The 12,500-nt window shown below is 37.4% G+C and overlaps 1 protein-coding gene across 2 annotated transcripts in view; it reads right to left on the bottom strand.

Moving 5' to 3' along the window:
* The window catches only part of LOC137999058 (E3 ubiquitin-protein ligase Itchy-like), a 42,231-nt gene that overhangs the window by 20,078 nt on the left and 9,653 nt on the right, over positions 1-12,500 (bottom strand). For both annotated transcript variants that reach the window (XM_068844895.1, XM_068844887.1), the window contains 3 exons: positions 12,127-12,177; positions 10,175-10,200; positions 524-562 (listed from right to left, as the gene is read on the bottom strand). In XM_068844895.1, the coding sequence (XP_068700996.1) occupies positions 524-562; positions 10,175-10,200; positions 12,127-12,161 (100 nt within the window). In that variant the 5' untranslated portion in view covers positions 12,162-12,177. The remainder of the gene's footprint in view (positions 1-523; positions 563-10,174; positions 10,201-12,126; positions 12,178-12,500) is intronic.

The following is a 12,500-nucleotide window of genomic DNA, read 5'->3' as shown; positions in this document are numbered from 1 at the left end:
TGTCACTAATAATAACATGTCTAATATAGAAACTGAATTGATCAACACTTGCAATGTAATGCAATGTAAGAAGTTATCTTAAAAACAACGGGTAGCACTTGCGAAAACGCTCGCTGAGGATTAAATCTACTGTTTACGACATCCCCAGCTGCATGAAATTATCTAAAAAATCCACTCCTATATTTCTATGCACACAAACCTTCACTCTAACATATTATTTTTATGATTTTCAACGAATGACTAGATGAGGCTACATCTCGTTATGATGACCCATCTTTTGAAATTAGGGCATTTTTTCCTTGCCTTTTTCTCCAAAACAAAGTCAGCGACCCCCCAACTTTTTTTTCATTTCTGGAATAAGCAATTTTTCATTTTTGGAATAAGCAATTTAAATGTCCTTAAACAAATTATGATGTTACACCATAACCTCTACATGCCCACTGATTTTGTGCAAAATTTATTTAGAGAAAACATACGGCCCATGCACATGAACAATACTTATTTACAAATTTGTTATACTTACTAAACCAGCCTGACTGTTCCTTCAGTGTAGCTTTAAGGACTATAAAGAAAATATCAATGTATTAAACCTAAATTCATCCTGAGAGCGAGACAATGTCTCTAACCCTATCATCTGTATAACACCAGATGCTTTAGGAGTGAATGGGCTGATATACATGTACTTATTATATGTACAAGCAACCAACCAAAACATTGATACATGTAGTACTTCATTATCAACATGAGCTGGGGAATACAATGTAGGTGCCTGAGAAAATAATTCTGCTAAAATTTAATACCAGCAGATCAGTTTCATTTGCAGATTCAACATATTCTCTTCCTTAAATCTCATTCATAGGCTAGCTAAAAATAATGTCATTCCCTTATTTCAAAAATTGAGAATGAAATGAAAACAATATATTTAGCTATCTAATGAGTTGTTTTGGTCGGACTCACCTGTCTTCTAAGGGGGCTTTCATTTATTAGTGCATGTGGGGGGTGTGGGGGTTTGGCAAAATTGTATGGGGGTTATATTATTTTGGGAAACATATCCAAGGGGTTCTCACATTTTGTTGGCTTTCATACTTCACTCTGCTGACTTCAAAGCTGAATGAACATATTATTATAAAATGTACAAAATATTATACCCTTTCTCCTGGCTATGGGAAAAAGTTTTCCCCAAATATGGGTCTGGCTGTGGAAATATACAGCTCTTCCCGTGAATGAGCCCCATCCTTGGGGTTCTCCTTTTTGTGGCTTCCCATTGCCATAGCATGGCAGTCCTCCTGTTGCCACTGCTGTAAGTTATGTAATTCGGCAAATGAACATCATTCTGTTGACACTCATTCATTGGTGGGTGTCTTTCAGACACTGGTGAAATTTGATCGCGTCACCCTGACCACTTAAAATAACATGAAAGCATTGATGTAGTGGTTGATTGTTACTAAGAAAGTAACAACTTCTCACTGCTAACACTTGAATTCATAGAGGGCTCTTGCCTCTGGGATATACAATGTCTCTTTTATTTTACAATGATAACCTGTTTTTCCAGATGCAATAATATCAAAATTGTCCCATTTGATGTTGTGTCCAGTCATTGTGATATGGTCGGCGATAGCTGAATGATGATCTTTACATTTCAGAGCCTAAAGTGTTCAGTTTTTCTGTCATGTAATATTGGTTTGGTCTTTCTAATGAAGAAATCGTCAGAGTCCCAGCAGCTTGCTTTATTTTTGACTTTTGACATTTGAGAGTGATTCATGTGGTCTTTTGTAAGGAAAAAGGATTTTATCTTGCCAGTGTTCTGAAAGATGATCTTCAGCTCAACAATCAAGTAGAAATTAAATACACATAATCTAACATATTTTGAGAAATAGTTGGGACTGTGAACCCAGATAAGGCAATAAAACAATTACATCTTTCTTTGGAACTGAAAAGACAGAGATTGTTTGTTTGTCCTTATTCCTATTCAAGACGTCATTGATGTTTAAGTGTTCCTTTAGGGTAACCACTTCGTAAAAGAAGCTTCCGCAGATCATCGAGAGCAGATTGCAGTAGGAATGGCATGGAAAAAATCCGTAAACAACAATAAGTGAGTGTGCGAATTAGATCAACTTGGTGTTTGCAAGGTGTGAATGAGTACCATTTGATGTTAAGGCCAATGAATGTCCTCTTTCTGTAACAGGATATTTAATCGTGGGGTCTGCAGTGCATTTAACAAGGACATCTAACAATGGAATTTCTTCCTTTTCTTCTAGCTAACTCCAAGGTGAACTTGTAAAATTTATTAATTATTAATTAAGAGTTATGACCAATCAGTAGGCAGTATTTGAGTCACATGTGTACCTCTGTCAACCCCAATACAGATCAACAGTCTGAAAGCACAGAGAGGGATTAAATAGGTAGGGCTGGGGTTGATGAATTATTAATCAATCATATTAACTTTTCATATACAACTTATTCCAAAATGGCCGCTGCTTTATGCGGATACAAATTGGCCATTTTGCCTCGTTCAAGATAAAATATTCTTTTGAATTTTAAGCTTAAGAACGAGCCATCAAGGGCTAATTTGAATAAAACAAAAGAATATTTAAATAGCGGCCATTTTGGAATAAGGTTTATTTTATGGCTCTGTCTCACAAGGACTGGGAACTACCAAGTTCACGAATTTGATTGGCTGAAATCGATATTGACCGCGGTCTAGATTTTCCCATCTAGACCGGCATCTAGACCGGTAATGTTTTGTGGTGAAAAGCTACAAACTATAATGCAAAAATATTGAGTATTTTCTGCTAACAATAATTATTTATTTATGGAAGTGCCAAACAGCATGATGACAAAAGAGAGGATGACGAGCAAACTTTGACAGAATTAAGTTCAGCTCATCGCCACTCATCGCCACTCATCGCCGTTCGCAAGCAAAATGTCAGTTAGTACAAACCAGTTACATTCAACGAACTAAATTGTTCTTGTTTGCCATATAATAAACATCTTATTAACCGAGCTTAGTCAGTCTGTATGGGAGAATCTTGCCCTCGGTCGTGTGTACAGACCTCACTGCGTTCGGTCTGTACTCACGACCTCGGTCAAGATTCTCCCATACAGACCTCCTGCTCGGTTAATAAGAGCTAAGTATAGACTCCTACTCAGCTACGTGCAATTAGTATTCATTAACTTTTGATACAGATATTTACTGATTAAAATGCAATGAATTTAATTTGATTTACAATATGTAACACTGTCTTTGTATTTCCTGTACAATCTCCTACATATCACCTAACTATTCACTTCTTAACTACAAAATTAATTGTACAGTTATTGAAAACAGAATTTGTACAGATGTTATTTACATTGTTCATTATAGTTTCGGGCATTGAAATAGAAGGCAAAATATCATCTGACAATTCCAAATCAAAGTTTGGTCAAATCTTCAAGAACTTGATTAGTTGTTTCAGACTCTTTACGTTTCTCAATCGGGCAATTTTGACCCGACTTCCTTATGCCAAAACTTTACTTACATTTTGGACCTGTTTGTCACTGGTCTTTTGATAACCATTGGGCCTATGGCCTGTTTTTCCCTTGCCAATTTCTTGCCCACTGAATTCTGGAACAATCCAGCAGCACATGTAACACAAAGACAATGTGCCGTTTTGCAAGGCAATCCTGCCTTCCCCAACAATTTTTCTGGGTGGATTTTGCTTAAAGTGCATAAATGCCAACCGGACTCTTCTCCCATTCAAATTTCCCATCCCTGTGGGTACAAAAGTAAAAGCTGTCAACAGATTCTGCATGGCTTCTCATTTTCTCAATGTAAAGTGAATATATTGAAGCAAGGCAAGGGGTGTGGCTTTGACCGTGCTCATGACAAATGTGTTCAATATAGCGTTGCTTATTTTTCAAATCCTTTAATCTGCCTTTGAATATTTTGCATCTAAACTCATCAAAAACTATGTTGTTTCCATCCACAACAATATTACTCAAGCGAATTAACTTTTTTATGTTCACTGGTCCGTAGACCGAACAGCTTGCCATTACGAAAATAATTATACAGTATTCAATAACGACTCAGCTGTATTTGCTCCCAGTAGAACCAAGTCCCACCAACTGTGTTCCACACTGTCTCTGTTATCTTCTCTTTTTCCAACATCTTTGATTCCCTCGCAACTCCACTCTTGGTGGCATCCTTCATTTCCATATCTAGTGTTTTTCAAAACGTTATAAACCTTAAGAATACAAACAATAAAATTAATTATACTGGTTAAAAGGGAACATACAAAAAACACAAATGTGATGAAACATTACTTCCAAGGATGTCGTTTTACCTTATCACTTTTCTCCAGTATGTTGAACGCCGATTTCCCATAAACGTTTCCTAAATGCCGGTTAATGCCGCAAACAAGTAGGTAAAGCGTCTTAGGAGGTACTGTTCCCCACTTTGCTTCACCACTTCACAAATGAATTTGCAGAGCTAGACGTTCAAACTCTTTGCAGACATGTGTTCTAGTGAGACTGATAGGTCCTCCACATCGGTCGACTCAAGTCCTTTGCTTCCATCTGTTTCCAGCTGCACTTTTTTAGTTCACTCTTGTGTTCTCCCAGGCAGTAAAAGCATTCACCGCCCATTTTATATAATTGTATTTTGTATTTTTAGGTACCATTTCAGACAACAAGACAATTTCTTCCTTCCCGGTTTTCGGAGAACAAAACCATCCCGTCGCCTTTGGCTCGCCATTGTAAATGCCCATACATGTACAAATCTCCCGCTCATATTTTATCTACTACTTAACATTTTCACGACAAGTGTTCTGTTTTTACCCTAAAGGAACAATTAACTTTCACATTAATGATGTCTTGAACAGGAATAAGAACAAACAAACAAACAATCTCTTTCTCTACAGTTCCAAAGAAAGATGTAACTGTTTTATTGCCTTATCTGGGTTCACAGTTCAACTATTTCAAGAAACACTCACATTACACTGTAATCAGTTAAGTCTGTTCCCACCCTGGTCAGAGTTTTTCTCTGTCCTTGTATGGGCCCATTTCCATTAGTATGGCTAACGCTCACATGGGTCATATGGGGTAGAAATCTAGCACTTCACATTACACTCTAATCAGTCTGTTCAATTATAAGTGCTACATGGTCCTTCCTTGTACTTGTAAAGTTAATTGCCCTGACTTAAACATCTTGTTCCCATGACCTGCTCCCGTCTGACCGTGTAGCTCAGTTGGTAGAGCAGTGGCGATCTAACCCAAAGGTTGTGGCTTCAATTCCCACCCTGGTCAGAGTTTTTCTCTGTCCTTGTGTGGTACCCACTGGGTACCTATTTCATTTTCCTAGAGTGACACAGCATTGCTTTATAACATAATACACACCATGTGTTGGCTGGTTTTAACAGTGACGCACACAATATTGTGTTTTGTGTGATGGTATGCAAGCTGAACAGGGGTGTAGCAACCAAATATACCCGTATGTACAACAAGGGTACTTCCAAAATCCAAAAAAATTAAATATTTTATTTTATTTATTTACTTAATATTCTGGTCGTAAAGGGAGAAGTCTCACCCTTTTCCTGTAGCCACATTTACTGTTACTATAATGCACTACTATAATATACACTTCATCAGTAGTTTCAGAGGTTGACAAAAAACCAAGTTACTGAATTCTACGGTACCAAAACGAGAGGGAAATTGGTGACGAGTTAAGTGCGCAAGTGCACTTGGGATCATTTTGAGGGACAAAAACAAAATGCCTGACAGCGAGAAAGGTAAGTCTGATTTCAGCACCAGCTGTAAATACATGTATACTGAATACCAGAATTTACCGTATCTCGTATTTTTTAAACTGAGTCAAAGACTACAAGAAAAATGGTTTGGATGTAAGTATCCTGGAGATCCAGATGGTGGCATTAATTTGCTTCAAAAGATAGCTCAGTTAGGGTTATGGAAATAGTCGATAATAAGGGGCACAAACTCCATCACCTTCTCCCGCCGCTTAATGCCATAACCTACAGAACTAGGAAGAGCAGAAAATTTAGAGTTCCACTTTGTAAGACAAAGAGATTTTCAAGTTTGTTTATAATGCATTACGCCTCTCAGTTGTTGAGATCTTAATATAACCTTTAGCTACGTATTATACTATGTTCATACTTTTATACTTTTAATAACTCTAAGATGTGTAAGCTTTCGTAAAAAAGTTCAAGTTTAGGATATTATATTACATTGTATTTTACATGTTATTAACTTATTGTACATAGTTTTTACATGTAATTCAGTCTTTTGACTGCGATTTGTATTTTAATAAAGGCTTTATCTATCTACATGTATCTATCTATCTCAGTGTGGAGTGATTGATCAAGCTGAACCCGAAGTATCCAAACCCTTTTTGAAAGAAGAATATAAAAGTGAATTGATGGGCATACCAAAAGTGTCTTTTGGTACTGTTTGGCGTTATATGATTGATGGAGTAGATTGCAAGAAAAAAACCTCTTGTAAAGGGGTACAACTTTTTTAAATTGGGTCATGTTTTTTATGTCTGTCACCTTCAGCAAAAATGGGAAACATCATATCAAGAGCCAGGTGATGCATTCTATGAAGAAACCTGCTGCGTATATATTCATGCTACCTTATTCTCTCCTCTTTTAGAAAGATGTTAAAAGGAAAATGTGGTTGCCCAGCAGGCACTGATGGTAAATGCAATCATGTGGAAGCCACAAGAATATTGCAAAGAAAGAGAAAAGCTTGCTTCCGACTCATGTACAGTACTACAAGACCATGCATGATTACGCTTTGCAAAAAAAAATAAGCAAAAATGCACATCTAGCAGTGATGTAGCTGTTCCTAACAGACCATGCCCAACAGAAAAGATCAGTGACAGATCCAGACCTAGAGGTAAGGTGGCGGCCCCACTCTCAAACATTTTGTTTTTGCCATTTCACAGTTTTGGTGTTTTCTGGTGTTTTGGTGGCCCAAGCTGGGACTGCCGGGCCCAGGCCCATGCCCCTTTCCTGGATCCGCCACTGAAGGTAAAGAATGTTTGAATAGACCTTATTCACGATAGCCGCCATGTTGGATTTGCCTTTATCATGCAAATTAGCTACACACTTCTGAGGTGGCAAACAACACAAGTTAAAGAGGTTATAACGAACATCTTAGCCACACAGATGACTTGTTTCACGTTCATTGAATGTTTATCGCCTAAGGAGTAAAATAGAATGCTTACACAAGTTACTTCAATGTTTTTTTTAGCGAAAATTGAGCAGATAACAAAGTAGAAAGTCAAAATGTCGGAGACAATCAAAAGATATAAAATTATCGTAAAAGGTAATTAATTCTAAATTCTAATATGTACTTTTAGCAATGTTAATTCAATATTTCGACGAGCCGATTTTCCGCAATTTGCCTTTATTCCAATGTTTTCCCCCCAGCATAACACATGGCTAATTTGCATGACAATTTGAATAAGGGCTATTACTCAAACAGTACGCAAAGGAATCTTCAAAAACAGTTGGATGGAGTCACATTCTACCACAAACAATAATTGTAAATCAAACAGAAATTTCCGTTAAATTTCCAGGGGCAAAACCAGCATGATTCTGACCTTATTTCTCCAGTAAAGCAGCATACTATTTCATTGGCTGAACTAGTCGACCGTTGTCAAAAAGTTAAGAGGGAAATCTTTGCCAACGAAGAAGAAATAAACATATTTCAAGGAATCCACCAGAAATCAGTCAAATACTCATAGAGGCACTACCATCGAAAGTACATGTATAGGATTACAGCGTCTAGGTGTTACAGAGTTGCAGTTTGAAAGGAGTTGACTTCCCCAAGCAAGGCCATGATAGAGGCCTTGGGCTATAATGATAGCTAAATGTATCAAAGTAAAAGCAGAATTTTCCTGGCCTTCAACAAAGATCTTACTATTTCTCTTACTGTTCATGTTTCCTATGAGTTAAGATTTCTTAGCCGTTCTTTTGTAGAGTCCTTTGCAGTTGCACTGTTATTTGGGCACAGGCAACCCAAACACATAATTTGAATGCTCAGTCAACGTAACGGTTTGTTGGGTCTACATGGGAAACATGAAATGCAGAGAAAATTGGCTAATCCGAGTTCACAGCGAGGAAAAATAAATAACATAAACTTACTCTTACTTCACCTTGTGTCTTTGTGTCGATTTGAGGCGTTCTGGGCTAGGATAGGAGCAAATTGCAAAGGACACTACAAAAGAATGACTCAGGAGCAAATTTCACAACTAGCCCAGAACGCCTCAAATCGACACAAGGACACAAGGATTAGCCGATTTTTTTCTGCATTTCACGTTTCCCTCATGTGGGTGTTTGGGTTTTTCTTACGCAATCCTTTGCTCTTGATCTTGCTCTAAGAGTTGCGTGAGCAACAAGAAAAATAATTCTTCAATTTGCCAGGGAAGTACACCACAGTTTTGTCACAGTGAACATTCATAACTCTGGCGGTGAATTCCAGCAAATGTTTGCCACAGCCTTGCACAATACATGGAATGTAAACAAACTTGTGTGAATGGAGTTATGTTACTCGCTATCATTCAGGATTTCCCTTAAATTACATTTACCTGGGCTTATTGTAAAAGTTATGATTTCTGTGTGATACAAAATGCATGTTGAACATTTTTTTTTCCTTTGTCTTCGGCTTTTATGCAGAAATATTGAAGTAGCAAGTTATTTATTTATCTAATTTCTGCTTATTTATATCCCATGTGGCTCACTTAAAAATATATTTTCCTCCTGAACCATAATTGTTACTGTATTGTTTTCCTCAATCAAGAATCATTATCACCATAAGAGGTCTGTTATCAAGTCTGTTATCTACCGATTCTGAATTTCTGCTATACTGTAATTCAATGTTGATGCACTCTTTCCATTCAAACGCTATTCTTCACGCTTGCAACCACCACTTAAAAATGCAATTATATCTTCCAGCCGAAACAATACAGATAGGAGCGACAGAAGTACTTGGTCAAGTGCAACAGACATATTGCCAATCAGTCACACTTAACTCGTCTACTTTCCACATCATGGGCTTCGATCACCAGCCACTACTCAGGAAAATGATCGGACTCTAGCGGCGACAGAATATCAAGCCTAACCAGCTCAAAAATATTTATTTTGTGCTTTAAATTAGCAAGATTAACTTTTTTTTGCATTCATGAGTCGAGAAGCTATTAACTAATCACCATTTTCCCACAAGTTTGTTTTGGTACCGGAGAATAGTTGGCAGTTCTTCATGCTTTGATTTATGAAACTTACCCCTGGAAAACATGGGGGGAAAACAAAACAAAATTCTCTGGGGGACCATACCCTCAGATCCCCCTAGAGGCTTGCACCAAAAGCGCTCATGAATTTCACTACACCTTCCTGTGCAAACCTAAACGGAAAAGCCATGCTACTGTACACCCCTGCTGAATTGTTGTTTCTAAGGATAAAGATGATTGTCAAGTTGAAAATGTTGAATGTAAGCATTATGAATGCATTGGATGAACTGGCTGAGCTGTTCTGCTTTATAAGTTGGGTGGCTGTCATATGTATGAAGGAGAGAGAGGGGGGGTTGAGATATAATGCTGGACACAGTAGGGGGGTTATGTGATTGTCGCCATTGCTAGAGAGCGGGGTTCAGTAACATTTGAAGGACTTTCCAAGCAATTTTGCCAACCCTCCCCCACTCCTATGCACCAATAAATGAAAGCTCCCCGACAAAGATTGTAGAGAATTTACAATAACCTTTTTGGAAGCATCAAACCTTTCATTAAGACTTTGTATCCTTAAGGGCATGGCTCATTTTGTATTGGCTCATCAAACAATGCTATTTCACATTAATTTTATTGATTTGTAATGTACTAACCAAGCAGGAGAGTGGTAAATAAAAAAATTGAAAAGATATGTAAGTATCTATTCACTCACAAGTCAACAGGGCCAAATGTTTGAACAAAGCTTATAACTGACCCAGATTGAATACCATGACAACCTTGTAATTATGTTATTACCATGACAACCTTGTAATTATGTTATTACCAAGACACTGTTTGCCACAAACATGCTTCTAACAATTCAGCCCTGCAAGAAATTTACATACTAATCCCAGCACTTCCTTCTATAGAAGAGGCCCTTACAGTTCTCTAAATACATGTAATTGTGCTGGTACTTACTTGTGAACTTAAGCTGTGACAATTGGCTGCAAAATCAAGGAAAAAAGACATCATCAGAGGTCTCTTTAAAAAACAGCTAAATATGGTTTGCTGAGTTTTTATATGTTTTGCTTCACAAGTCTTTCCCTTTTGGTTGTCAAGGGTTTCATTACGTTTTTAAGTAGAAGGGACCTTGTGATACAGTAAGCAGGCACCCCTACAATTATATAGTCTGGCTTTTGATCTTGAGACCTCCTTTGAGCAAAGGCGGGTACTGTACTCAGTGTAGATGGGTGCTAGTACCCGGGTCCCGGCTTCTAATAAAACCCCTGGGTTGTATTTTTTTTTATCAAACAACTACTATATCCTATCTACAGCAGGAAATCTAAAAGTATCTTGTGATCTGTAGTCTTGATACAAACTAGTATAAGACACTCTGTGAGAATACACTGGGTTCCCTTTGGTACATGTTTGATGTCCTCAAATTTTCGTACTCATTCCGAAACACCCTAACAAATTATCAGTCTGGAAACAAAACACTATTTATTTTTAGAAATACAGATCACTACTTGATGGCCGATCGACATATGCAAAAAATATCGCTGTTGAAGTCCATTATTCATCGCTTTGAAGATTCCGGATGTTTATTTTTCACCTCCTGTCTTGTTTACCAAATTGACATTCCATTCTTGAGCTCTATAAGGGTATGTTTTGTTTAAAGATCCACTAAAACACCATTCACGATACATCGAAATCTACCACAGATACGTGCATGAGACTCTAGGAACAGAGACAATACTTAGCAGGGAAGTGACAGGAAAGACCCTACTGTGCAACTTTTCCAATTTCTAATACAGGAAAGAAATCAAAGGCCTCTATGAGCCTAGTCGTGAATGTGGAACAGTGTAGGGGTTAGCAATGGCTAAGAATTGGGGTGAAATTTTCACGGGTGTTACGAAAATTAAGACCTAAGACCCCTTGTAAACAGCGAAAATTACGGGAAAGAAACCCGGGAAAACTTACTGCTAGTCAAAGAATTGGGTGCTGGATGTTGTCTCCATACAAGGTTTTATTTCAAATACACAACAAATAAAATAGACATGACACCATGACACGCTTTGAGTGTTGTGTGACAGAAAAAAAAGGGTCTGTTGAATAACAAGAAACTCCACCTGTTAAACCTTAGGTTGCAACCACTAAAAATGTGATACTATATATACTTTGTCAGTACACATTTGTTAAATTCTGCTTCCAGTATTAAAACCGTAAGTCACGCAAATGATAAACGGATGCTGTAGATGGTTTAAGTGATCCTTGTTAAATGTTTGATAGGGGACTGAAATAAAATCCCCTGTAGGACACAGATGATTTTCTGCTAGTTTCCAGGTTTAAAAGTGACGATGTGTTTGTATAGTTAATACTGTATGTATGTAACAAAGGGCACAACAACAGTATTAAACTCTCAGTAGAACAAGAAGAAATTCTGCTTCGGCAAAGCAGCTTGGCATCCAAACAAGTACCATACAAATCGCTTAAATGGCAAAGTTACCCAGGAAGTTTACACAAAAATTCCTGAAATTGCTTAATTTTTCCCCAGCACACAGTAATAAGTCATTCATTGCGCAAGCCCACATTCATGACTTAAAAAGGGAAAAATCAAATTCCTCAAGTACAAGTATTTGTTAACATAATCAAAAATAACACTAATTAGCTTAAATAAATTTAGACTTGAAATCTCTAAATAACAACAATGTGCAGTTTCATAATTTGATATTACTACTAATAACCATGTAAAAAAGGCATTTCTATATCCATAAAAATATCCAGTATGGTAATGAGAACACAACTTGCACAGGTAATCTATGCACCTGTAACCCTGATACCTTTACTGTCTTGTTACAATTAAATAAACATGATGGATTAAGCTTCAAATCACACTTTGTACACAGCTCCTAGACAAAACAAATCATTACCTCGCAGAATTTGGCTGCACAGGGATATCATTCATGACACTACTTCGGCCACTGTGAAGAAACAATAGTAAGGTACAATTTATTTCATAATGATACAATGTACATTGCCATTGTGTTACAGCTTAATGTAATACATGTACATCAAAAATGCTTAAATTCTGTCCTGTTGCTTCAGGGGATACCTAACACAAGAAACTACATTACATGGATGTGTTATTTGCTGGCTGCCAGGTCTCGAGTATGCATACTCTAGACAGAGGGCACAGTTTTTCCCAATAAGGACCAACCTTGACCCGCAAATAACATGTTTATTTTTCTCTACAGGATTGCTGTGAAAGGGCCTAAAATGTCCGTTACATGACAGAAATTGATGT

The sequence above is a fragment of the Montipora foliosa genome, chromosome 1 (genome assembly GCF_036669935.1).
Source record: "Montipora foliosa isolate CH-2021 chromosome 1, ASM3666993v2, whole genome shotgun sequence".
Classification (NCBI taxonomy): Eukaryota; Metazoa; Cnidaria; class Anthozoa; order Scleractinia; family Acroporidae; genus Montipora; species Montipora foliosa.
This window is presented reverse-complemented; position numbering and strand designations above follow the sequence as displayed.